The 27,808-nt window shown below is 50.6% G+C and overlaps 4 protein-coding genes across 4 annotated transcripts; 1 reads left to right on the plus strand and 3 right to left on the minus strand.

Moving 5' to 3' along the window:
* Nucleotides 1–6,958: 6,958 nt before the first annotated feature.
* On the minus strand, nt 6,959–7,789 carry PHYSODRAFT_254695 (hypothetical protein; the record flags this gene model as incomplete). The annotated part of the gene is made up of 4 exons (XM_009536117.1): nt 6,959–7,008; nt 7,082–7,109; nt 7,319–7,488; nt 7,558–7,789. 4 exons carry the CDS (start codon nt 7,787–7,789, stop codon nt 6,959–6,961), a joined length of 480 nt encoding a protein of 159 aa, XP_009534412.1.
* Nucleotides 7,790–9,052: 1,263 nt separating this feature from the next.
* On the minus strand, nt 9,053–9,965 carry PHYSODRAFT_254669 (hypothetical protein; the record flags this gene model as incomplete). The annotated part of the gene is made up of 2 exons (XM_009536118.1): nt 9,053–9,560; nt 9,625–9,965. The coding sequence occupies 2 exons, from the start codon at nt 9,963–9,965 to the stop codon at nt 9,053–9,055; spliced, it is 849 nt and encodes a 282-aa protein (XP_009534413.1).
* Nucleotides 9,966–13,409: 3,444 nt separating this feature from the next.
* On the minus strand, nt 13,410–14,948 carry PHYSODRAFT_522995 (hypothetical protein; the record flags this gene model as incomplete). Its single annotated transcript, XM_009536119.1, has 1 exon — nt 13,410–14,948. One exon carries the CDS (start codon nt 14,946–14,948, stop codon nt 13,410–13,412), a length of 1,539 nt encoding a protein of 512 aa, XP_009534414.1.
* A 5,946-nt stretch (nt 14,949–20,894) lies between these two features.
* Nucleotides 20,895–22,435, plus strand: PHYSODRAFT_338327 (hypothetical protein; the record flags this gene model as incomplete). The annotated part of the gene is made up of 2 exons (XM_009536120.1): nt 20,895–21,974; nt 22,052–22,435. 2 exons carry the CDS (start codon nt 20,895–20,897, stop codon nt 22,433–22,435), a joined length of 1,464 nt encoding a protein of 487 aa, XP_009534415.1.
* Nucleotides 22,436–27,808: the final 5,373 nt, after the last annotated feature.

Below are 27,808 nucleotides of genomic sequence, written 5' to 3' on the forward strand. Positions count from 1 at the left end.
CACGTGCGAACATGACGACTCGGCACGATGCGAGCCGTGACGCAGATTCGTCCAGCGAGAACGATGAGCTTGGCGAGTCGGCGAGTCGGCTGGACGCTCTGATAATTGATGCAGGGTTGTCAGCTGATTCTGGTGGTGCTGAGAGACTAGCGACATCGGAGGATGAGGAAGAACAGGAAGGGAATGACTCTCACGCGCATGTTGGCTGGTGGCATGACGGCCAAGACCATGACGAAGGCGAAGCAAACACCAGCAGTGGCTTGTGGTACTTCGACACCGCCGCGAACGTGCACGTGACAGGGAACCCCTGGTACTATGTTGCCTTTACTCCGGATCCGAGTCAGTCCCAGCATATTCAAGGCGTGACTGCTGCTTTGGCTTCGCGAATTGCTGGAGTAGGCACGGTAGCGCTGATTACTATGGTTGATGGAGAACAAGCTACAGTGACTCTGAACAATGTGTTTTACGTGCCTGGTGCTACGCACGGATTGTTTTCCATTGGACTAGCTGCTGAACAGGGCTTTGATTTTGATTATGATCGTCAGTCACGGGACTTTCGAGTGCAAGATGAAGGGAGGACAGTGATTGTGGCAAGTCCACATGAGGCAACGTGGGGATTCCAGGTTACCCACCCGTCTAATGGTGATATCGTCGGACCGCAGGACCAGCTTCTGAGCAACTTCACGGCTGCGGACGGTGTGGCATCGCTCAGGCTGTGGCATGAGCGGCTGGGTCACACTTGCCCTCAGTATCTGAAGGTAATGGTCGACAAAGGGCTCGTACGTGGCATGCTGATTAAGCAGCGCGACCTTGGTGCCTGTGACGCGTGCCATATCGGCAAGCAAAAGAAGAAGCCGCACCTAAAGAAGCTCGAGCGGAACACGAAAACGCCAAACCAAGTGGTCTACGCGGACCTGCTGATCCCGAGCAAGGACAACGGTACTCGTTTCGAAGCTGTGCTCGTCATCATGGACGGATTCTCCAGATTCGTGACGCTGCACCTGCTTACGAGTAAGTCTAGCGAAGTGGTGAACCGCCACATCAAGGAATATGTGTTGTGGGCAGAAAGACAAGCTGGTCGACACAAGGTTCGTCAAGTTTTGACGAGAACGCTCCACGTCAAATACAAAGTTTGCCAAATCCTGACAGACACGGGTGGTGAATTTGTTAACACGGAGATGGAGTTGTGGTATAAGGCTCATGGTATCGAGCGTGTTCTGGTTGGCCCGAAGAGTTCGCAGCTGAACTTATGCGAGCGGACTCATCAGTCTCTCGTGGAGATGATGAAGGCGTCGATGCACGATGCTGGATTTTCTAAGAGTCTGTGGCCTGAGGCTCTACGGAACGCGGTGTATATCAAGAACCGCATCAACAACAAAGGCACAGGTGGGGTCCCGTATGAGATGCTGTTTGGTGTAAAACCTGACTTGCATCACGTACGCAAGTTTGGCGCGCTCGCATACGTTCACGTACCAGTCACACCAGGAAGGAAGAAGCACCATGACAATGCCAGATTGGGTTTCGTACTCGGCTACGCTGAGGACGTGATATACTGTAAGGTGTATTTCCCGGACAATCGCACAGCAAAATTTGTGTCGGACCTCCGTGTTGCAGAGGATGTGATGTACCGCGACAGACATGAAGTAACTGTGGAGGAAGATGACTTGGAGTCTTTGCACTTTGTACAACTGAGGACGTGATATACTGTAAGGTGTATTTCCCGGACAATCGCACAGCAAAATTTGTGTCGGACCTCCGTGTTGCAGAGGATGTGATGTACCGCGACAGACATGAAGTAACTGTGGAGGAAGATGACTTGGAGTCTTTGCACTTTGTACAATCTGGTGAGATCGTCGAGGACGACGACGCTGTCTCGACACTCTATGAGTCTACTATGGAGTTGGAAGCAGAAGGCAATACTGCCGCCGCGCCATCGGTGCACGAGACCATGGCCGGACCGACCGTGGATCTCAAGAGAGGCGAGATGTGTGGCGCTCCGAGTGCAGCTCCAAGCGCAAGTGCAGCTCCAAGCGCAGAGGCAAGTGGAGATTTGAGTGCACTTCCGAGTGGCAGTGGCCGCTCACGCACAGATACCAGGGAGGCGTCTCGAGCGACACCAGCTAGCAGTGTGGTGGATGTTGGTGGAGTGACGGTAGCACTACCCAGTGAGCCTGCAGAAATACGAAGTACGCAGACAGAAACACAGTGTGAGCTTGATGAATTGCAGAGTGAGTTGCAGAGTGAGCTTTTGACTGGGAGTCAGGATGATTGTCCGAGTGATGACACGGAACCGGAGCAGCACTCATCCGTGATAGACTCACCTGGAACTATGGATTCACCACCCAAACACGATGTTGCTGCAACGTCCGATGCTGCATCTTGTGACGGTAGCGAGTCGGTTGCTGGTCAGTATAGATCTGACGTAGGCGACACGGAGGAACTTGATGATGGAAATGCAGTGGCTGCTGAAGAGGAACTTGACGATGAGGAAGCGACTACTGTTGCGAGTGTCTGTGGAAAATTGATGGGGAAACGTCAACGTGACGAGACCCCTTCTGAGGAGATTCGTGTAGAGCAGAGTGCTGAGAGGCAGGAGCCAAAGCGAACTCGGCGCACTGGGCTGCGCGAGTATCATGAGCGTCGGCGCCCGGCCTACTTGCGGGACTATGTGATGAATGTGACGCAGAACACGTCACGGGTGTTGGATCAGAATGGCCGTCCGATCCGAGCAAGTGATGTACGCGTTCCTCGCAACCGTAGGGAGTCTCGACGTAGTAAGTACCGGGTTTTTTTCATAAGGGCAGAGCTGGAGGAGATGGCTGCGATGAGGGCACAACATGTTCTGGAGGAGATCACCATCGAGGACGTGCCCAAAGACGCAAAGCCAATCAAGACGAGATTCGTGTACGATATCAAGACGGACCCCCAAGGCTACGTAATTCGCTTTAAGGCGAGGCTGGTTGCACTTGGCAACTGCCAGCGCCCTGGAATCGATTTCGGTGATACGTTCTCGCCTGTGGCTCGTATGTCTTCGTTTCGTTTGATGGTTGGACTAGCTGGAGCACTGAATCTGACGCTCTATGGCGGAGACATCAATACAGCATACCTGAACGCGAAGCTAGGAATACGAAAGTATGTGAGGTCGATTGAGGGGTTCCCCTGTGAAGTGGATGGGCACGTCTACGTGGTAATGAAGGCATTCTATGGGTTAAGACAGTCTGGACGTGAATGGAACACCGAGTTGAACCGGTGGATGCTGGATCGTGGCTATCAACGGTCTTTGACTGAACCCTGCCTGTATTATTATGTTGAAGGTGGGGAGATCATGCTGGTTTTGGTCTATGTGGATGACATCTTGGTGGCGACCAAGGATGAGAAGTTGTTCGAAGACCTGGACAAGGAGTACGGACCCAAGGACCAGGGACTTTTGACGCAGTATCTCGGGGTGGAAGTGGAGCAAACCGCTGACCGCTTCATCATCCGCCAGAGCAAGTAAGCTCGAGAAATTTTAGAGAAATTTGGCTAAGCTGAGGCACACTCGGTTGGGAGGTGAATGCTCGCCTCGTGCCGCTTGGTGATGATGAAGAAAGCGACACCAGTTTTCCATATCGAGAGGCAGTGGGTATGTTAATGTATCTGGCCACTAGTACCCGACCTGATTTGGCGTTCGCACTGAGCCAGCTGAGTCGCTTTGTAGCAAAGCCATCCAGCAAGTATGTTGGGGCTCTGAAACGAGTCCTACGGTACCGCGCAGGTACCGTGAACTATGGAATTACGTATGACCGACAGTCGAGCGAGTCGAAGACTGTGGTGCTTGAGGGCTACTGCGACAGTGACTGGGCCAACGACCCGGAGACCCGCAAAAGCACGACAGGTTTCGTGTTCACGCTGGCTGGTGGGGCGGTATCCTAGATGTCGAGACGCCAATTCATCGTCGCTCTATCTACGGCTGAGGCAGAGTACGTGGCCGCCTGTGAAGCGACAATGGAGGCAGTTGCAGAAAGCAACATTCTGCAGGAAATACTGCCACACAAGTGTCTGAAGCTGCGCATTGGTATCGACAACCAAGCCGCGCACATCATGGCTACGAATCCTACCTACAGCCGTCGCACCCGACACATTTGAGTTGCGCTGGCACTTTGCGCGTGAGCAACTTGAACGAGGCGTGATTGAACTGCGCACAAGATAAGAGGCGAGGTGAACCCCGCTGACACTTTCACGAAGCCGCTCGACACGCTGCGTCTGCAGAACATGCTGGGGCTGGCCGGCATTGGTGATGCAGATTAGTCGAAGCTCATGCTTCGAGGGAGGCGTGTTGGAATGCACATTGAAGACCAAGTTGAAGGTCAGAGTTGAGACCCGGGCGAAAGCTGAGACTAGGTACCTGAGAAAATTAGCAGAGCTGAGAGCTGCGGGTCGTTGCATGAGAAACGGGCTCAAGCCCGAGAGTAGTGGTAAGAGCTGGGAGGCTCAGCCATTCAATCTTTTTCCTTTCTCCTACTAGTGGTGGCTCCAGGCCGTACGGACCAACAAGTGTACCATCCAAAACGGCCAACAGCGGCCCAAGTCGCCCGCGTTCGTGGAGATCAAATCTCCGCAGCCCTCGCTGGCGTAAGTAGAATCGGTTCGGGTGATACCATTTTGTTTCAGTTCCATCTACAGTAGTCCGTTTTGTAGATATCACGTCGCGTTTTGTCCTCCTCACTTGTCTGCATTTTCGTACCTCAGTACAAGTACATCATGCATTGATTTCGCTACGAGGTGATGTTGTAAGTAAGTTACTATTGGTTGGTGTCATTGCAACACATACAGTAGGTGTTGTTGCACCCGTCTTGCACTGCAAGTGCACGAGTTGTACGTTTGACGTACATGTATTGTGCTCACCACGCATTTTGCCTAGCTCAGTGTGGCCAGCCCTGGCCGGTCTCGTGTCTGCCGCAGTGCATGTTGTACGATCGGAAGCAAAGCTCGCTCTGGTGCTTAGAGTTCTAGAGGCCGGATTCGAGAAGCTGTACGAATTCGTAGGCAAAAGCCAGGAGCAGGAACAAGCACTAGTTTAGAGTTGGAGCTAACATCAGAATTCATTTTACTTTCCTTGGCATACTGGTGACCACACTCAGCTCTAAATCGACCGGTATTTGGAGATTTGCGCTCTATTTCCCCAAGTTACGATACCGGCATCCCTTTGTCAACACATACCTATTACATATAATACACCTATTTACCCTAATCTCACTAACACAGGGGTCGGAAAAATATGAACAAAACAATTATTATGGTATTGTCCCACAACAATTATTTATTATTGGAAGTTCATGAAACCAATACAATATGATATTGCCCCAATAATAGCAATACAATATCAAATTCTGGGGTTGGTCGTTCATAAATGAGACCGCGTCGAACAAAAAGATACTAATCAACCAAAGTACGAATTGGGATTTAGGTACCTCGTTGGAAAGAGGGGCGTCTTAGCTACCTTTTGAGGCCCTCCACAACTTCTAACAGTTAGATTAGCCAAAGATATGACCCCGCGAAAAAATTATCTCCCGTCCCAGAGCAAAATTAAGATTTTTTTATTGGCTACCCTGGTGTAAAATTGTACAGCGGATCCAATGATACCCTTCGTTTCTTCAAATTCGCATTGAAATAGTCTTAAAACTTCACTTTCGTGCGATGTTTCACATTAGTGACACATGCTGTCAATTGATATCATTTTGGATTAGCATGGACATAAGTATCACATTGATTGATCAGTTGGGCTAGACGACGTACATTGCTACACTTTTGAACTAACCAGAGACTGCAGCTCTTGAGCCTTTCCCTGAAGGCAGCGACGCTCACACTTGTCAGCTCTGATAAGGCCTGTCACCTTCTGGTGAATATCAACCTCGATCAAATTGATACTTATATCCTCTTCGGCTTGCTCATCGTCTTCGATTCCCTCGCTGTCCCCCGTCACCTCTCTATCCTCTTCAGCTGACTCGGCCGTGCTCCAATCCTTATCATCATTGCTTTCACCAGGCTCCTCGCTCTCAGACGAGACGTCGCTGGCGGCATGTGCCGCAACGTGCGGGGAGGTCACGCGGGGTCGATTTTTCTGGTTGCGCTGCCGATCGGTTCGAGAGGCGTGCACGCCGGTGATTCGTGCAGCTCGGAGGCACTGTCCTCCTGCTGCGGATCGGAGGTGCGCGCAAGCTACTGCCCAGGAGCTGCCGAAGCGTGCTGCTCGGGCGCGTACGGCGTATGCTGCTCGGGAGGAGGGGGGTGTTGACAGGGAGGGGACTCGGGCGGCCCCGAGGCACCAACGGACTGTGGCGCGAGAGCGCCGGAAGCCTGTGTGCCGGCGGGCGACGACTCGGGGCCGCTGAAGGTCTGCGATGGCAGCTCGGAGGTCGAGCGGTGGGCTACCATGTCGGCGGTGGTGTAGATCTTCTTTGAGAGTGAGGTGTTGAGGGAGCGTTCGCTTTAGTGACAGTTCAGGTTTTTAAATCACAAATCGGGCCCTTTCTCGAAACTTCACTTAGATACGAAAAATAGCAGCCAATTTTCAAGCGCGATTATCTCGATAACTCTAAATTGTGGCTTAGTATCATTTTGTTCGAGGCAGTCTCAAATGATGAAAATGAACTATTATAATCTCTATTTTTCGGGTCGAGGACACAGCCTTGGGTTGCGAGGCTTTTGTGGAGCAAGCGGTGTATACTCAATAGCGCTTTGCCGGACAGCAACACTAACCAAAACCGTCCTGGAAACAGTACAGGGTTATTGTAATCGTCGTCAGCCTCCACCTGTATTTTCTCACTGTATAGGTTGGCCTGACACCTCAGCAATCGTTCGATATCAGCCATGAGACGTTTGCGTAAAGTTCGCGTGAAGTTTGCGGCCTTCCTGTCACATTTTGGCAATGAATAGCTCATGTCACGAACAGGGCTGCCGAATATGGTATTTTTGTTTATTAGTGCAGATAGAGCCTCATAAATAATGCAAGGATCTTGTCATTTGTACCTGCATAAATAATGTAATGTATTCGAGCAATAAATAAATAATGTGGTGCAACTTCAACGTGTATTAGACGTACTGTTACTCACACTAATTGACGTGATCGACTGTCGAAACGTCCCAGAAGTCAGCATTCTCGCGCAGAAACAAAATTGTTTCCAGCGTAGCGGGCTGGAGACTGTTGCGTTCTTGAGCAACGTGGTACGCGCCACGCTGAAAAATCGCTCGACCTTGTTCGGGATGCTGAAGATGAGATCGTAGCGGGGCTTTCGCGCCTCGAGCCGGCGACGCTTCTCGAGACGCTGGACAAACGAACCTCTGGCACCTCGCCGCCGTCTTCCGCACCGTTCGTGGCGACGGCCGAGGTACACGCTAACGCACGCAGCACCCGTTTCTCTGCGGCGGTGAGTCGGACGCTGCTGCCCTTCAGGATACGCACACAACCCGCTTCAAAATCAGGGCTGTGGACGATCGTAGCGCGCGGCCCTAAATTAATATGCAGAAACGAAATTAGTATTAATGAGCAATATCACAGAGTAATAAGGTGGTACATACCGATGTAGTCCGCAAAAGCCGGGTGCGCTGCGATCATCCCGCCGAACCACACTCTCGCATCAAGGAGAGTAACATCACTGCCTTGTAGAGCCTTTGATACAGACTTGATGTCTTTCAACTCGGCATAGAGGTCCTTCAAGCGCCGCTTGCAGGCCGGAGACGGCAGCAAATCCAGGATATCATCGTCATCGGCGTCCAGGAACTTGGTCAGCTCATGATACCGATGCACCATACCATGAAATATCCGACTATAGGACTTATCCGACCTGTACCAAAAACATGGTACCCTAGAAGGATGGACTCTAAAAACAAATATATAAGTTTGTGTATTATGTTGTGGGCCACACACCGATTACACTTTTGCTCATTTTTATTCTAGCGTTGGGTGGCGGACTTGCGTGGAGGGCAGAGTGCCGGAGGCCGCGGCGGTGGCGCCGAGGGAATCCGGCCGCAGGAAGACAGCGGCAGGTAGCAAGCTCCAGGACGACGGTGAAGCCGCAGGACGACGGCGGCAGGAAGGACTGGCGAAGCGGCGGCAGGTCAGCGGAGCGGAGGCAGGTCGGTGGCTGGCTGGACGGCGAGGCGGCGGCGGCAGGGAGGCAGCAGTAGGACGGCGACTGGTTGGTGGGGCGGTGGCGGGGCGGACGGCTGCCCGGAGAACCTTGATGACTTGCCCGGCAGGGCGGCCGGCAGGCTGCCCGTTGGGTGAGCGCCTGCAAGCTGCGGCGCGCCCTCCCGACAGCCCCCCGCGGCCCGCAGAAGCAGCTGCCACCACCACCGCCGCCGTGAAGACCCCGCGAGTGCTAGTGCCTTACCTGGCAGGCTGGCGGCATGCTGCTCGGCCCAAGAGCTGTGTGCTGCGCGCTGCATGAGCACGCAGCACGTGCGGACTGCACGATGCCAACCACGCTGCATTGTTATAAGATTATTCGTTATATAGTAAACGTATATTTAATAAGACTCCTCCACTGTTAATGTACATGCCTAGCGGCTTCCCTTACGCGCTCATTATAGACACCATGCACGCTCATACATTGCTACATCACGACGTCGAGATGGCCATTTTCAGTTTCAAATACTGCATATGTACCTCAATTATGGTACAGGTCCGATAAGGTCGGATAAATGGGATATATGCGTGTGATACGAGTTTATCTAAGTATTTGTATAGACATACACATATTTTGCAAGTCCCTCCGACCCGATACGTCCGATAGCGTCGGATATCGGACTTCCCTAACCCTATCGCAATATATTGGCCGAAACTCTGCCATGACCTCCCTATGATTGGCGCAAATAAATACAAATGCTGTAATTGGCTGTTAATAGGCATACAATAAATACGTAAGGTCGGATAACTCGTCATATTCAACCATAGCAAAGGTGGAGCCCCATCGCGTATCCTGACGGATGATCGGGCGCAGCGGGGTCTTGAAGCTGATATTACAAGCAACAATATAACAAATAGTAATCCAAAGTATTAATAGTACAAGACTTACCGAAGTTTGGCTGACTGTTTCAGCGTGCGAAGCGTCAGCATGAGCGCTTGCACGACCGCCAAGTCGTCCTCGTACTGCTCAAGGTGGCATTGCACAGCCCGGTTCAGCCTGTGACTCGCACAGCCAACCAGAGGGACCTGCATGATGACAGCAAGGCACCTGTTTACGGAGCAGTTGTCTGCGACCAAGAAAACGCAGCCACTCAGCGTTTTGCCGAACCCGTCCAGCAGACCAGCCAGGAAATCTCGGTGCGTACGTGCCGAGAGGTCATCGTCCGGCTCTTGGATGATTGGGGCCATGCTCAGGAGAGCGTACTGAGCAACACCGTTGATCTCGTAGTATATGAATACTGCGACACAGTACACCGACGCATAGCTCCAGCCATCCAACATGAGCCAAAAACGATCCAGCAGCTCCGCCGCGATGTCCAGCCCCACTGACTGGGCGACCGCCTCCATGAGCGCCTTCAGGGTCTCGACCGAAATCGGGTCCAGACTCGTGTACCTAGGAAAGGAGTACTGCATAATTAGTATTCGTAAATAGTATAGCAATAGTAGTTTGAGCGTACCTTCGTGCGAGAGGGTTCTCGCAAAAGACGAGGGGCAGGTTAGCCTTGACGACCCACTCCAGCCAGCCGAAGCGGTTCACCGACGTACGGCGAGCGTAGTGGATCAGTGAGCCGGTCTCAGCTGTTGTTGCAGAGCGCATCTCGGCTTCGAAGCCCGGGTGCTCTTGGCGGACGTGCTGCATCAGGTTGGTAAACCCGTTGCGCCTCGTCTGCTTCTGTAGGGTACCGCATCGGAAGTAGTCGGGCACAGGCTCGTCGTACTCACCACTGCACGGTGTGAAGAAGTACGCCGAGACCTGCGCGTTGGAGAAACATGGGCGAGGGCGGGGCGCGCGCAGCATGCTCGTTGAGGTGAGGAGATTCGTGTGCTGTTGAAAGTTGCAAAACGGTGCTTAGAGCTGAGCTGGCAGCCGCTTGGCATGCCTGTCAAACGGTTGGCTTCCAGACAGTTAATAAATCTGCATATGACTTGTTGTATGAGTATAAGCTTTCCTTTGTTCGCATACTACATCGTGTATGATTTTGAGATAGTATCATAAATTATGAGTGTGGAATAGTAGTCTGGTATCATAAATAATGGTACGGTCTAAGCCACCGCTCATAAATCATGCAATGATATTTATGGCAATTACTTGAGCGTCAATTTATTTTTCGGCTGCCCTGGTCACGAATGGTACAATATACTTAAATTGTACCGATTATTATTATTGGTTGCACTCATATTGCCGTTATTACTACTGCAGCTTTGGCCTCGCAATACAATTTCATACTGTATTGTCCGACCCCTGCTTGGAGCAATGCAAGGCAAGCATGTGCATCTATTTATCTAGCAGTAAAACTCTTTGTCGAAGTCGTCAGCTTGGCCTACTGCCATATCAACGGCAAGCAGACAATAAGCTCAGTCACCTGTTTGACTGGCGTTGTGTCCGATCTCTATTGCCCTTAGCTATACTTCTTCCTCAAATTCCGCAGCAATTTTAGCGAGGATCTGTCCTTACCGAGCGGTGGCAATACCATCGTCTGGGCTTTTCGCTTGTCTGCTCCGCTTGGCGCTGCGTACAGCAGCTCGGTGCTGGTGCGTCCGCGCTTCCAGCTCTGGGTGAACGTTCGGTTGGGTAGTTTAGAGTGATGGTGGTACGGATGTTGCCGGGCTTACGAGGTGGTCAAAAACGTCGACCTTCTCTGCAGCCGGTGACGATGTCACCGAGTACCTTAATGCTTCCTCCCCTTTCCGCCTGGCAGGCGAGGCCGCCCGAGTCAGTCCGCAACTGAGCATAATTTGTAGTAGGCGAGGAGCGCCTGTATGCCATAACAAGTGCTAAGGTGAAAATACCATTGATTGGCTAATATTTGCATACGGGCTGCTGGTAGCCCACTGGGTAAAGGTCCCAGGAAGTACGCTCTTGGCCGGAGTTCAAATCCCACCAAGGACAAAAAAGGAAGAAGAATAAATTGATACACTCTCCAATCAAATATCTCATCACAATCATTCAACAATCATTACCTTTGACACCCAATTCACCCAAGGAAGATCAGCAATTCAGTTTCCCACAACCAGCAATAATCAGTTAATCAAATCATCAGTTTCTGGCTAATATTAGCCTGTATGGATTTGTATATGTGCTTGGGAGAGTAGTACTCTCAGAGTACCCCATAACTTGAGAGAGAACTGCTGCTTTGAGGCGGATCTACTACTGTATAACATACTTTCTGACAGTCAGCGTTTGAGCTCGTTGGCATCGAACAGCTGAGGTGGGCAGGGCTTCAGTGTTGGAGCTCGCGGCGACTAATTAGGGGGAAACTATGGAGATCGAGGGTGCAAAACCATGCGAAAGGCAAAATAGTCGTAATCAAAAATTATCATCGTACCAATTATAAAGTCGATGTATTTATAGTCCGCACATTATACATGTAATACTTACCACGGAGCCTGTACGTTAGAGCCCGAGAAACAAAAGCTGTCAGCCCTGTGCTACATGAACGAGTTTTATTATATATATTGGCCAGTGAGCTTACTATTTTCTGCATTATAACCCGAGAACAAAATTTGCACTGGCTTCATGTCAAAATGCATCGATTTCTTATCTACTCTTTGTAGAAATGATACTTACTCGATACGCGTACTATGGGTTCATGACACGGTGATGAGATGTATATTCCAGGTATTCCATTCTACCTCAGTCTATTCTATTCTATTCTATTCTATTCTATTCTATTCTATTCTATTCAGTCTAGGTATTCCATTCTACCTCAGTCCCTGCTTTAAATGACCAGCAACTAAAATTGTACTTTATCAGGCTTGTCACGTACAATGTAGCCCAGTTGCATTTCTAGCGGTTAATTCAGTGGAAGATCAGTGCGTATATTTTGTCGCCACATTTTGTTTTGGTGAGGGCGCTACTGGTATTTTGCAGAACTAATTTGAGGACCAAATATGCATGCTAATTTTGATCCGGACTATTTGCACCCTCGATCTCCATAGTTTTCCCCCTAATTAGGATCTTCGGAACATGCTGTCTTGTTTTGCACGTTGCGCCGGGACGTCTCTGCTCGACACCAGTCAATCGGCTACTCTACGTCTTGATTCATGGTCTGAGTTGCGCGTTTGACTATTACATGTAGAACAAGTTATGATGCAACCATCTGCAGACCTTCACCCTGCTGCGTGGCATTTTAAAAGCGGCTCCAACTATCATGGCATGTATTACGCAGCGTTTAATGGCACGGAGCTCATTTCACACCATGCATGCTAGCCTCCAAATCCTGAGGCCACGATGTTTTCTGATGTGGAAGTCAGGTGTAGAGTAGAACAAAGGTCCGACATATCTAGTCGATTCATATAATATATTTGAGACGGTTTCAAACGGAATGATGCTTAGGCGCCATTTGGAGTTATCGAGATAATCGCGTTTGAAGTTGACCAATCCATTTTCGGAAATAACCGGACATCAAAATTTCGAAAGTGAAAAGCACACGTAAAAAGCGTAAATAAACTCTGATTCGCTTCATTTTAGCGCGAGCTTTCCAATAATATACAATAGGTTAAAAGTGAAAAAATATTGAGGTCACACGCCTCAAATAAAATCGTGAGTTTAGGGGATCCGAAAATGGAGATAATTTTTCTAGACCGATGTCACTCCGCGAGTTCTTAACATTTCAAAGCATTCGATAGCTTAAACGAAGCACAAGACACGCTGCTTTCGATTGATGCGGTTAAATCGCGATTCGTGCTTAGGTTCGTAAGCATCTTTTCGTTTGAAACCGTCTGCATATTATGCACATGTACCAGGCCAGCTAAATACCCCAGCTGGTTAATATGAGAGCGATAGTGTCGTCTCCATGATCGGTCTAATAAGGAGTGACTCGAGGTATATACCGGCATCCCTTTGTCATCACATACTGCTTGTTATGACCGTTTCAGTCATTGTGCGATTCTCCGTCTGCCACAACAGGCACACTCACTTCAACACAACAAGCTAGCAAGCTCTGCGACTACCTCGGTCCCACTCCCTCCCTTCGCAATGGCTGCCGGTGTCGTGGTGAACGTCCACAACAACAACGACGATGACGTCCCGACCGAGGGCTCGCGCACACTGAGAGGTCATGGGCTAAAATATGGATTTAACATGGGATCGGTATTGTTTCGGATCTCTGCATCGATTGACGCTATTCAAATTAGTCTGGTAAACTCAATTTGCGATGGGTTTGCGCAGTGGGTCATTCCTTAAGCAAGCTGACAGAGACGCAAGTGAACGGAGAGTACCCGAGGTGCCGTAGTACCCGTCCTAAACCTGGTTTACGGGCGACTTGACCTCGACGAATTCGGGCGACTTGGGCAACTTGCTCTTGTTGAACAGCCCCTCGATATCTTCCAGCATGATGCCCTTGGTCTCCGGGCAGAAGAAGAAGACGAAGACCAGACAGATCAGACACAGACCCGCGAACAGGAAGAAGACGCCGTTGATGTTGAGCGACGGGAAGAGCTTGACCACCTCCGTCATGACGGCGCCCATGGCCCAGTTGGCCGCAGTAGACAGCGCAACACCCGACGCACGCACGTTGAGAGGGAAGATCTCGGCCGGGTAGATCCAGCACACGGGGCCCCACGAGATGGCGAAGTTGAACACGAAGAAGGCCGAGCCCACGCAGATGAACCAGCCGCCGACCGTCGGACACCCGGCGTCGTCGACGTTGCCGTCGCAAATGGCTGTGAACAGAATAGCTGCCCACAGGTGGCCGATGATCATACCCACACCACCGATCAGCAACATTGTGCGGCGACCGTAGGTGTCGACCCAGCGCATGGCCGGGATGGTGCTGAGGAAGTTGACCCCAGAGATGAAGAGCGCCGAGTAGCGCCCCGAGTTGGTGATGTCCTTGAAGATAAGCGCACCGTAGCTCGTGATGGGGTTGATGCCCGTGGCCTGCTGCAGCACTTGCAGCATCATCGCGATGATCACGCGCTTGCGGACTCTCCGCTCGAAGATCTCCAGCAGTCCCTTGTCGTCGGCCTCCTCCTCTGCGATCTGGTCGCCGATCACCTCCAGCTCGTGGCCCACGTTGTCGGTCTGGCGGAGGCGCTTGAGGACACGCTCGGCCTCCTCCTTGCCCTTGTGCTTGTATGTCCAGCGAGGACTCTCCGGTACGAACCAGATGCCCAGCAGCACCACGATAGGCGGTGCCATGGAGATGCCGTTGGTTGTGCGCCAGCCACGGTCGTGGTTGTACACGATGATGTTGACGACGTTGGCCAAGAAGAGTCCGATGACCACAGTCATCTGCATGAAGCCCGAGAGCATGCCGCGCAGCTCCTTGGGGGCCATCTCGGCGCCGAACAGCGGCAGCGAGAAGGACGAGTTGCCCACGCCGAAGCCCTGGATGATGCGGGCGATGTACATGAGCGTGTGCGCCTGCGACTTGTTGAAGCAAACCCAGCACGTGCCGCCGCAGAAGAGCAGGCCGGCGCAGAAGATCGTGGCGCGGCGGCCGAGCTTGTCGGCCACGAAGCCGCCGATGAAGGCGCCCACAAGGCAGCCCAGGTTGTAGGCCATGTTGTACCAGACCGTGAAGGTGGTCCACTCGTCCGGCAGGTCGGACGTGGAGCGCGTGCACTCCTCGTAGGTGAAGTTGTGCCAGCCGACGCAGTAGTCGTAGAGGAACGAGTCCATGATGAGCATGGACGACGTCACGCCCTGGTCATAGCCGAAGAACATGCCGCCGAGCGCGGCGAACACGCACACGACGATGGCATAGGTGCGCGAGCCCTCGGTCGGTGTGTCGTCGATGTCGGGGTGCTGCGTGCTCACGATCGGCCCGCCCGCCATGGTTCCGAAGCAGCGGTCGCGAGGAGATCAGCAGGGAGGGAGCCCGTTTGCTCTCGGCACCTCTTGCTTGCGAAGAAGATTGAAGAGTGAGAGTGACCGAAGACCGCGCCTCGCTTCGGCTGGCTGGCCCGCAGGCAGCCTGCGCTGCAGGTTCAAGCAACGAGGCGGCCGGTCTGGCATCACCGACAGTGGCTGCGAAGCGAAGCGACTTGCAGAGCGATCTTGAAGTTGTCAGCGGAGACTATAGTCGCGGGTCCCTGTCACGTCGACGGCGAGCTCCTCTCCGCTTGATTTATCCGAGCCATCACGTGATGCCCTATTCGTTTTGCCTACCGGTCTGTACTGTAGTGCACGCAAATGCTGTTAGCCGGCTCAGGTCTGAAGTATTCCCAGCAAGGGTCCCAGCGAAAGCATACTCTGGTTCATACGATCGCGCTCGGTGCCACTGTAGTGACGGTGCTAGCTTGAAGTTAGGCCCGCCCGGCACAGGTCCAAAGTGAGGTTGTCGCTCTAGTCGTGCGGTGAGGCGGCCGCATCTTGTACTATGTATGCCGTCCAGCTGCAAGGCTGAAGTGCACCGGCATCAAGTCCCTCACGTACGATTCTGCCATTGTGGCGGAGAGCATTGGCACCGACAAGACGAGGCATTTTCGCAAGCGGGACGAGGGTGGATGTTTAACAAGATCGCCGGTACTGCGTCAACGGTTCCCAAGCCGCGGTTCGCCGACTAGAGCGCGCTGATTTTAATTTTTTGCGTTGTGCGGATTCTAGCAGAGTGCAAAAGCTCTCTCAAGACTCGAGTCGAGCATCATCAACTTGAACTCTTTAGTAGGAGTGACAACTACTTGATTCATCGGCCTGGACGTTGGCCTCGCCGGCTGCGAGTCGTTGTGCGCGAGAGTGCAAGTCGCCTTCATATGCTATCTTCGGGGAGGGCGGCGCACGACTGTTTGACGTAAGCCAGCGAGTTGTGCGTGTGTGTGGCGCTGTGTCACGGCCACGGCATGCATTGCACGCGGTGCAGAGATCTACCGCATTAGTTAGTTGGGTTGCGCCTTACCGCAACGGCGCCGCTTGGATCCTGCGTTCCTAGTGTCCATTGCTCCGGTCGAGCTCGAGGTCGTGGGGTTCTTCGCAGGTTTGCGAGCTTCCTACTGGGGTGACAGCTTCGTCTTCAGAAGTCTGAATCAGCGAACTTCGACTCGAGCAATGGGCTGTCAACTGCAACTTGGTCCCGCGACAGTAAGATCTGTCTTGAAAATAAGCCCCGGGTCTAAAGCTCTCTCCGTCAAGTTACCTCTTGAGTAAGGTCCATCGACTGCTCTACTAATATTTAGGAGACTAAAGTACTAAGTATTCAGAAGTTCTGATAGTTCTGAATCAGAACTATTCTAGCAGTACAAACTGTAATATTCAATCTTATAGTATATTGCAGAAGACAGTTATACCATCCTTTTTGAATTTATCGAACAACCAGACATCATAGTTTCAATAAGCATTATTACTACCAGACTATGTTACAGTAGTTAGAAGGAATAATAAAGTTATTAGTCCCTCATATCAATCGTTAATTTGCCGAAATGATGTTTTGCCTAAAAATTATTGTGAAAACCGGCTAAAACGCCCATCTGTAGCAACCCCTTATTAGATCTCAATCACTAAACTAATCAGAGTACAAATCAGGGCTGAAATCGATCATGATCTAGATGCATCGCTTGGGTGCGCGATTGCCCAATAAAGGTGGGTATTCTGCTCCAAGCGCGGCTATATCGACTTGACTTCCATAAAACGATCGCCTAATCTGCACATCCACTAACATATGCATCGCAAGACGCGATCGATTTACAAATCGATCAATCTAAATCAGGGTGCTAATCAATCGATTTACGAGCAAAATAGGCAAATGAAGTAGTAATTCATCAAAATCAACAGCTAATACACCGCTGTAAATTTTATCCCAACGGAATACAATATATATTCAATCTTAACCCCCCAGCGCCCAAGCTGTTTTATACCTGTTTTTTTATTTCACGGTACTCGCCCTACATGATAGTCGTACAGCATGTTAAATCCGCTCAATACTTAGTTTTACTATAGTCTCGTATAAGTTCGAGTACCGACTGTGTACAACGACGACATGGTCATTTCGTCAAATCGTTTATTATGTTGTTAAAACAGCATGTGCATGGTGTATGAGACAGCATGTACATGGTGTAGATACACCGTGCTAAGGACTTTTGATGAGAAGTCAGTGGCTTTTTTTATCAAGAGACTGGGCAAGGAACTCTAAGGAAGTGCAAAGCAGGGTGACTTGCACGGCATCTTGCACGAAAGCGACGACGCATCAAGTGAAACCGTTCATAAACCTAGCGAGTTGTAGCCTTGAACTATCACTTCCACATCATTTCCCAACTTACTACAGAGGTCCACAGCACACATAAGCAACCTGATCTTTGTATACCCCCCTCAAATTTGTTTCCATTGCAGGATAAATACCAGTCGATTCACTATCCTGTTCCTAATTCCCTCTCAAACCACCATTTTACTTCCTAAAGTATCCGGGAGGATGGCCGGTATCTACGCTAAAACACGCTTCACGCTCAACTTGGCACAACGGTTCTTCCTACACTATATACACCACTTCCGTGGGCCCTCTATAACGCGCACAGTTAGTTGTAAGTAATACACCACCAGTTAACTTACACAATACACGCAATAAATATCAAGTAATGGAATCCTTGTCGATTCAGTAGCGGTTTCTTTCTATCTAAATCGAATCGACGTAGCAACGGCCTCGCTTTGTATTTACTCTAGCACGCGTTCGCACAGTTTATATCCGTTTATATCCTGTATTCTGCTCCGCCGAACCCAAGCCATGTGCATTTTGCGGGATGGCCTGACTTATGCAGCTAATCCGCCCATGTTTTAACATGTTGTACGTACAACATGTTTCTTGGTGTATCTACAACGTGTGGGCGTTGAGGGGTTATCAATTTTTTTGCACTTTTGAACACTAGCCAAATCTCAATACACAATGTAACAAGTCAATGGCTTTCAGGGGCGTACAAGCTCAAATCTGTGGCTCACAGGTGCTGAGCGAAGTCAAGCTCGCTATACTGCAGTGATCCATTTGATATTGTTTCTGGTGAGCTAAACCAATACCAGGACACGATTCATTCTCAGAATGGGCCGCTTAAATTACCTAACCCTTTTAATCTCACGCTTTTTAGACTTGCGCCTTACTCAGAACTATGGCTAGCAACGGTGACCGTTTTACATGGGCGAGACTAATACATACAAGGGTGTCCATACGTACGAAATACTGGTTCCACCGCATGGTAACTAAGCGATAGTCGCTCAACTTACATGAAATGTGTGCGTAACCGATGTTCTGTAACGTAGATCTGGGGAGACGGTGAAGTGTAGCCTGCTCGGCAAGTCAAGACAACGTCTATAGTTTAAAGTCCGTGTGCTACGCTACGCACACGGACTTTAAACCCAGAACCAAGCACGGTCATATCTCGCTCAACCCGATAGAAGTATGCCTGTAGGGAGATGCCAATCGTGTACAGGCGTGAGCCACCTAGCGAAAGCCGTGTTTGGACGCTCAACACTCGATACATCCCTACTTGCCGCCAACAGAGCAGACAAAATCTCAATCATTGTCGTTAGTACTACAAATTAGACTAACTGATAGGGCTGTTTCGTGCAGTGCTCGAAAGTGCACGAAAGTACTTATGTGCAAATTCGTCAGCCCTTTATTACGGGGATGGCCCATCAACCATTTTGAGATGGTTCTGCGCAAAGCATGGCTAACTAGCATGTTTTATAAAATCACTCCAATCAGAATTTTGAATGATAATTTTAGCCAGTAAGGGTCGGGGCGGTAACCGTACTAAAACATGGCTAAAGTAGCATGTTTTACATTAGGTACGAACAAAACCAAGTCTTATGTCCGATTTTGGTTTGCGGGTTGCGGCGTAAAACCATGCATCTAGCCATGTTTTATGGTATTGTATTGGGAGTTACCCATACAAATTCCAAGTATAAAATTCATCGCAAAAGAGTTAAGACATCAATAGCGGTTCTCTACTAAGTATGATTAAACTCATGAAATTACAGACATAACTCTGCCGACACTGGTGCACGAAACAACCCTACTAACTGACAACATATCAGCTTCATAACCGTACTATTACTCAATCTTAATGAACATCGTAGTCAACACTTTGTTTATACCTAGCGTAAGATTTTGTATTGTGAGCCGGAAGTAAAACACCAAGATTAGATTTGACTTGGATTTTACAGCGGGTTTTTAGCTGTTGATTTTGATGAATTACTATCTACCTTTTAGGCAAAACATCATTTCGGCAAATTAACGATTGATATGAGGGACTAATAACTTTATTATTCCTTCTAACTATTGTAACATAGTCTGGTAGTAATAATGCTTATTGAAACTATGATGTCTGGTTGTTCGATAAATTCAAAAAGGATGGTATAACTGTCTTCTGCAATATACTATAAGATTGAATATTACAGTTTGTACTGCTAGAATAGTTCTGATTCAGAACTATCAGAACTTCTGAATACTTAGTACTTTAGTCTCCTAAATATTAGTAGAGCAGTCGATGGACCTTACTCAAGAGGTAACTTGACGGAGAGAGCTTTAGACCCGGGGCTTATTTTCAAGACAGATCTTACTGTCGCGGGACCAAGTTGCAGTTGACAGCCCATTGCTCGAGTCGAAGTTCGCTGATTCAGACTTCTGAAGACGAAGCTGTCACCCCAGTAGGAAGCTCGCAAACCTGCGAAGAACCCCACGACCTCGAGCTCGACCGGAGCAATGGACACTAGGAACGCAGGATCCAAGCGGCGCCGTTGCGGTAAGGCGCAACCCAACTAACTAATGCGGTAGATCTCTGCACCGCGTGCAATGCATGCCGTGGCCGTGACACAGCGCCACACACACGCACAACTCGCTGGCTTACGTCAAACAGTCGTGCGCCGCCCTCCCCGAAGATAGCATATGAAGGCGACTTGCACTCTCGCGCACAACGACTCGCAGCCGGCGAGGCCAACGTCCAGGCCGATGAATCAAGTAGTTGTCACTCCTACTAAAGAGTTCAAGTTGATGATGCTCGACTCGAGTCTTGAGAGAGCTTTTGCACTCTGCTAGAATCCGCACAACGCAAAAAATTAAAATCAGCGCGCTCTAGTCGGCGAACCGCGGCTTGGGAACCGTTGACGCAGTACCGGCGATCTTGTTAAACATCCACCCTCGTCCCGCTTGCGAAAATGCCTCGTCTTGTCGGTGCCAATGCTCTCCGCCACAATGGCAGAATCGTACGTGAGGGACTTGATGCCGGTGCACTTCAGCCTTGCAGCTGGACGGCATACATAGTACAAGATGCGGCCGCCTCACCGCACGACTAGAGCGACAACCTCACTTTGGACCTGTGCCGGGCGGGCCTAACTTCAAGCTAGCACCGTCACTACAGTGGCACCGAGCGCGATCGTATGAACCAGAGTATGCTTTCGCTGGGACCCTTGCTGGGAATACTTCAGACCTGAGCCGGCTAACAGCATTTGCGTGCACTACAGTACAGACCGGTAGGCAAAACGAATAGGGCATCACGTGATGGCTCGGATAAATCAAGCGGAGAGGAGCTCGCCGTCGACGTGACAGGGACCCGCGACTATAGTCTCCGCTGACAACTTCAAGATCGCTCTGCAAGTCGCTTCGCTTCGCAGCCACTGTCGGTGATGCCAGACCGGCCGCCTCGTTGCTTGAACCTGCAGCGCAGGCTGCCTGCGGGCCAGCCAGCCGAAGCGAGGCGCGGTCTTCGGTCACTCTCACTCTTCAATCTTCTTCGCAAGCAAGAGGTGCCGAGAGCAAACGGGCTCCCTCCCTGCTGATCTCCTCGCGACCGCTGCTTCGGAACCATGGCGGGCGGGCCGATCGTGAGCACGCAGCACCCCGACATCGACGACACACCGACCGAGGGCTCGCGCACCTATGCCATCGTCGTGTGCGTGTTCGCCGCGCTCGGCGGCATGTTCTTCGGCTATGACCAGGGCGTGACGTCGTCCATGCTCATCATGGACTCGTTCCTCTACGACTACTGCGTCGGCTGGCACAACTTCACCTACGAGGAGTGCACGCGCTCCACGTCCGACCTGCCGGACGAGTGGACCACCTTCACGGTCTGGTACAACATGGCCTACAACCTGGGCTGCCTTGTGGGCGCCTTCATCGGCGGCTTCGTGGCCGACAAGCTCGGCCGCCGCGCCACGATCTTCTGCGCCGGCCTGCTCTTCTGCGGCGGCACGTGCTGGGTTTGCTTCAACAAGTCGCAGGCGCACACGCTCATGTACATCGCCCGCATCATCCAGGGCTTCGGCGTGGGCAACTCGTCCTTCTCGCTGCCGCTGTTCGGCGCCGAGATGGCCCCCAAGGAGCTGCGCGGCATGCTCTCGGGCTTCATGCAGATGACTGTGGTCATCGGACTCTTCTTGGCCAACGTCGTCAACATCATCGTGTACAACCACGACCGTGGCTGGCGCACAACCAACGGCATCTCCATGGCACCGCCTATCGTGGTGCTGCTGGGCATCTGGTTCGTACCGGAGAGTCCTCGCTGGACATACAGGCACAAGGGCAAGGAGGAGGCCGAGCGTGTCCTCAAGCGCCTCCGCCAGACCGACAACGTGGGCCACGAGCTGGAGGTGATCGGCGACCAGATCGCAGAGGAGGAGGCCGACGACAAGGGGCTGCTGGAGATCTTCGAGCCGAGTGTCCGCAAGCGCGTGATCATCGCGATGATGCTGCAAGTGCTGCAGCAGGCCACGGGCATCAACCCCATCATGAGCTACGGCGCTCTCATCTTCAAGGACATCACGAACGCCGGCATCTACGCGGCCTTCTTCCTCTCGGGCGTCAACTTCCTCAGCACCATCCCGGCCATGCGATGGGTGGACACGTTCGGCCGCCGCCAGCTTCTGCTCATCGGCGCTGTGGGCATGGTCGTCGGCCACCTGTTCGCTGCTATCTTGTTCACGGCTATCTGCGACGCAACGTGGGCGACGCCGGTTGCCCCAAGGTGGGCGGCTGGTTCATCTGCGTGGGCTCGGCCTTCTTCGTGTTCAACTTCGCCATCTCGTGGGAGCCCGTGTGCTGGATCTACCCGGCTGAGATCTTCCCGTTGGGCGTGCGCGCGCTGGCCGTGGCGCTGTCGACGGCGGCCAACTGGGCCATGGGCGCCGTCATGACGGAGGTGGTCAAGCTCTTCCCGCACCTGAACATCAACGGTGTGTTCTTCCTGTTCGCGGGTCTGTGCTGCATCTGCGGCGTGTTCGTGTACTTATTCTGCCCGGAGACGAAGGGCATCATGCTCGAAGACATCGAGGCGCTGTTCCACAGCGGCGGCAAGCCCAAGTCGCCTGCGTTCGTGGAGATCAAGTCTCCGCAGCAGTCGCTGGTCTAATAGGCATGCTATGATCAACAACAACAACAACAACAACAACGTCACATCATGCTGTAGTGTTTTGAGTCGGCGTTGCAGACTCTTTATGACAATCGCTAACGCATACATACCTTCGTAGTTATTGCTGCAATACACATATCCCTACGAATACACTCAATATCTTTGTTGCCATTCTGTTTGCATCGGTCTCTCTGCACTACATGGAGAGTACTGTACATTTTCGAGATACCTCTCCTTCGGCTAGAGAAAGATAACGACACCGCATCGATCCTGGTCAATTCATGAGTGCACTTCGACTGCGTCACTCTGCAAAGACTCATCACTCCGAAGCGGGTAGTTGTCTGACTACGACTTCGTTGGCGTCGTGCTCATCTTGTCAGCGTGCCACCGTCGAGTTCATGAGCGGTATGGAGAAGAACTGACAGTAGACGTAGCCGCAACCGGTTTGCCCTGGTGGGGCTGGATAGTGAGTACTTAAGTAGTTGACTTCCACAGAGTCGTGTTCAATAAATTTTGGAGCGTTCGCCCATTGTGATTTACAACTTGTGGTGCTGATGAAATATAGTTTGCTAGTTTGTTGTAAGATAACCCAACTTCCTACTCCGATGGGTATACCGACATGCTGTAGTTTGAATTGTTTGTGCCAGTAAGTTATTCAGTTATGTCACTGGAAGTAGCTACTGTATTAAGAGTATAAGAGTATTGGCGAGCGCTGCTCACAAGTCACTAGCACGATCGAGACTCCTACGCCAAAGCAGAACCCAATTGACCTGTTAATGCACTGCTTCGGCGACTGCTGGTCTTTAGGAGGCGCAGCTAAATGACTTCGCTTTACTCACGCAATGGTAAAAGCTTCTTGCGTTAAGGATGTGTTCTAAGCTTATGGTGTAAAAATGCACTGCTTCGTAGCTGATCGAGCACTTTGTTTTCATAGAGTCTTCAAAATTTGACGTACGGGGAAGACGGATGCATCCAGTAAATCCGCGGGCAAAGCAAGCAAGTCGACTATTGCAGCGACAGCGACGGGGAAGCCTAGCCATTGAGTATGTACAATGAGGAGAAGTCCAAACCAAGTGCCCCGAAAACGGGGCTGACGGCCAAAGACACCCCACAACACGCTGCGAATATAGTGTACGTTGATAGGTATTACTGTAGCACATGTACTATAGCACCGAGCGCTGTCGCCTTCCAACTCACATATTAGAATGTACTCCAATGCAAACTGCGTCTCGCCCCGCGAGTAACGCAGGAAACATCAGGGCTTATAGTACGGCAACGATCAAGTGCGCGAACCCTTTTGGCATGAGCCCCAGGACTCGACGTAGGTCAAAGTCAACCAGCTGCACCTCCAATTGCATTCACCCTAACTTACACCAGTTTTTATTTAATCTCATAGCGCAACTTGGCAGGCAGCAGATGCCAGTGAGCGTCCGGTTTAGCGGGTAGAGAAATCCGCTGAATGCTTCTCAATTGGCGGATTGTTCAATCCGACGGAATCGAACAGCGGAACTGGAGGAACACACCCTTGGTTTCTTGAATAAACGCTCACACTGGACCAACTTCAATATATTCCACCAATCAGCGTCGAATACACATTGAAGAGCTTTTTAGCCCTTTGACCTGCAGGCCGTACCAGGGATCGGAAAATAAAAATTGATATTGTAAAATTATAATATTGTTGGGCATCAATATTGTATTGTAGCGATGTCATCAATATCCACTATTTATTGTCAATATTGCTCAGGAAGAAAAACTGCCCCTACTTACTCTTACGATATTAAAGAGCACTATAAGCTAGTTTTCCTCTCCTTTTTCCGTGGCTGTTGCCTATTGAATACTTCTGACAGCCTTAATAGCACTTCGCTGGTCATCAGACCCCAATCCATCGTCAGTACTTAATCGAGTGTCAGTTTCTTCAAATAACGCTGTTGTGCTCTTCTCTCTTGCGATGCCGAATGGAAAGTGAGATTACATTGAAAGCTTTAACTGCCAAGCTACCTCAGCTACAGCTACAGTACTAGCATCTAGAACCTGGTCAAGTTGATCACACCTTCGCGAAGCTTCGACACTTCAACATGCAAGTTGCCCTTGGTATCTGCCACACAAATGTGTACAATCCATCACCTGCTAACAGCTGATGATCTGCTCGTGACAGACTGGCATCTCGTGACATTTCACGTTTCCCGTCAGACTTGCTCTCTTATCGAGCTATGGTTATCTCCATGAGAGTAGCCTTGAGGTCCGCAGGGCTGCACTTCTGTTTTCTTTACAGCCACGTAATAGCACCAACATGTATACGTAATAAATTTGAGTAGATACTGCGACTACGTGCGAAAAGACTTCGTATGCGTAGGAGGGGGGACACTTAGACCTCAGAGCTGCAGCGTTACTGCGGTACCTACGTCGGTGATAATAACTTGGCTTGTGTCCTTGGCAACAGACGTCATGAAATAGGGAGAGGTACCCCAACCGAGTCTCCAACATTGCTCGTCGATGCTTCTGTTTGGTCACTTTCGCTTTAGACACTAGGAAGACCGTCAATCATGTTCAGACACGTACAGTTAGGGGTAAAGACTCGCTAACCATTGGGGATAAGTGCCATGACGATTCATGCTAACATTACTCAACGTACTCATATACTCTAGTACATGTACAGTACAATATATCGCCATACTAAAGGCAAGTATGGCAATATATTGGGGCAAATATTGATATTGGTACAATATTGATTGTGATGACTGCCTCGCCGACAATCAATATCCAATATATATTGTCCGATCCCTGAGGCCGTACTACTGACCGCAAGTGATCGTCGCCGTTGGCGCGCGAGACGATAAGTGGATAGCTCAGTTACAATTCGAAAAAGTGTAATGAACCTGGAGGATGTTTTCACGATGAAGCGACCATCGGCACGCAATCTGACAGCAGCGAATTCAACGCGAAGATAGCGTTCTGCAATATTTTTTTAGTGGTCTTGAACCGATAGCAATAATTTTGGAGACCGCGAAGCGGAAGCTCAGCTGACAGCGAGACGGATAGGATGAAAGCAGGAGTCCAGGAACAGAAGAGCACCTTACAACTCGTAAGGCGCGTTGTAAGTTACAATGCCCACATCGGAGGGTGTTGCTCAGTTGCTGGATTCCGACATCGAACATGGAGGGGTGTCAAGTGACGCAGGCGCCGCGTTGCCCAGATAGCCCCATTGTCCGAGCTCTTGGGTTTGAGTAGCACAGTAATTATTGATGCCCCGCATGACCAAGCAGAGCGACTCCACGCGAGCCTGCACCAGCACCGACGCGTGTAGCTCATGCGTGAAGGCCACGCCGCCGACCTCCATTGTCCGCAGCTAGCGTTCTCCCTATACACTAACTATAGAGTCAGCTGTACGTGTAAACTAGGTCGTCTTCGACTTGGCTGGGAACACCAGTGGTATAAACGCTGGTGATGGTACCGGTGCTAATTGCCATGTTAAGGAAGAGCTGTGGCCCGCGTGATTCAAGGGCGTGGCCCCTGTGGGGCCACACCCATGAATATCGCGCGTGCCGCAGTTCACTTTCTGAAGCTCTGTTGACGTGCATTTCCTGCCTCAGTCTGTAGTTGCCGTTCAACCTGTTCGGTCAACATCCTTCTGGCTGGTGTAGCACGAAGGTTGCGCCAGGTTACGCTTACGCGTCCAATTAATCCGTTGGGAGCTGTCCACCCCGGGTGTTCCCAGTATAACAGTTAGTTAGTGTCTAGTAAATTTTGCTAACATGTATTTGCCGAACGAGCACCACTAATTTTTGCACAAAAACGGAAATTACTAAAGATTTTTACACTTCAATAACTTTATCTACGCGCTCCGATTTCTATATGTTAAGAGATAAGACGCTTTTAATTCGATATTGTGGCCCACATTGTCCCAACTCAACGGTTCTATCACATTAGATGCTGCCAAGTCTACTCTTGATGCCAGTGCAGCGCCAGAGCCGTAGTTAGTTGAAGTGCCAGTCTAGATCGGATAGTCCCATCCGTTAAGTTGTGTTTTATTTTTTAAGGACCAACTCGTGCGGACAGAACTAATAGTGAGGCTAGATCCTCTATTAGCAGCGATGGCGGTGCTGTATTTGTTGTTGAAAGCATCTACGCACGTAAGACTGTTGATATGCAGCGACTGTACCTGATAAAATGGGTAGGGTGGGAAAGACCGACCTGGAACCTGGCCCGTCACACTCCGATCGAGATGGTCGACGAGTTTGAAGACGCAGAGCTGAATTCGGCCTGACCCGAATATATTTCGCTAGAAGACGGGTCTCAAGGGCGCAGAGTGTTTAGATCTCTTCCGTAGGTAAGAAAGACATTAACTGCAATCAGCCTTAAGATATATATCATGATTATTCTCTTGCTACTAACTCGTCAACTAACAGTCAGCAAACGTACAGCTAACAGTGAGTTAGTGTCTAGTAAATTCCACTAACAGCAAAACGCCCTACACTATCCGCAGCTTGCTCCAGATAAAGAGCCCCACGCTCGTAGAACAAGTCCAGGAACAGGTGGCCGCCCGACGGGCAGGATGGATCAAGAGTCTGCTGTGACTTGACTCAAGCCGCGGCACAGCGGCGACGCGCGTGTTCGGCGTCATGTGTTCCTGGGCGCTGGCTGTGCTTCATCAAGAATACAGTACACCAGGTTTTCCTTCACCGCCACCGATCCTCCGATCCTCCGATCCTACGCCGTTGAATGCATCAAAGCTGTCTTGTGGCTTGCTAGTATTGCCGTTTGCAGATATTTTGGCCAACGCATGCTTATTATCTCGTTAATAATCTCTATTTTAGTCTAGCAAGCTCTTAATTAAGACCTAGGTCTGATTTATATATATCGCCAGTACAGGTCTAAGATGCAAGGTTGGGGTCTGTTTCAGGCTTTGCTACGACTTGGAAACGCAGAAATGCCATGCTAGACGGGCCAAACCGAGTTTCTGGGCCTAAAAGTGGCCCCCACCAAAGCATAAAGCTAAATCAGCCCTCGCCTATCTCGTGCCCACTCATATTAAGAGACAGGCGTGGTCTATTTTAGAGGGCAAAGTATTTGCAAGCGGCAATACATGTAGCAAGTTGCTACCGACTGTATTACGAGGGGTAGGTGAAGAAGAGATACCAGCCAATCGGGAGCTGGCAACGGCGGAGTTATAGTCGGCGTGTTGACGGGACCTCGCTTAAGTCCGAGATAATTCACACTGATGTGGGCGCCATGAAAGAAGCTTGTCACTGGTAAGACATTTGCCTTTGTACAGCTCGATTGGACAGTCTACAGTACATCCATGCGAGACCAGCCGCTTTTTAATCGATCCGCCCGTAAACTACGGTGACATTCACTCCTTCGTTGCGACATCAA

The sequence above is a fragment of the Phytophthora sojae genome (genome assembly GCF_000149755.1).
Source record: "Phytophthora sojae unplaced genomic scaffold PHYSOscaffold_9, whole genome shotgun sequence".
Taxonomy (NCBI): domain Eukaryota; phylum Oomycota; class Peronosporomycetes; order Peronosporales; family Peronosporaceae; genus Phytophthora; species Phytophthora sojae.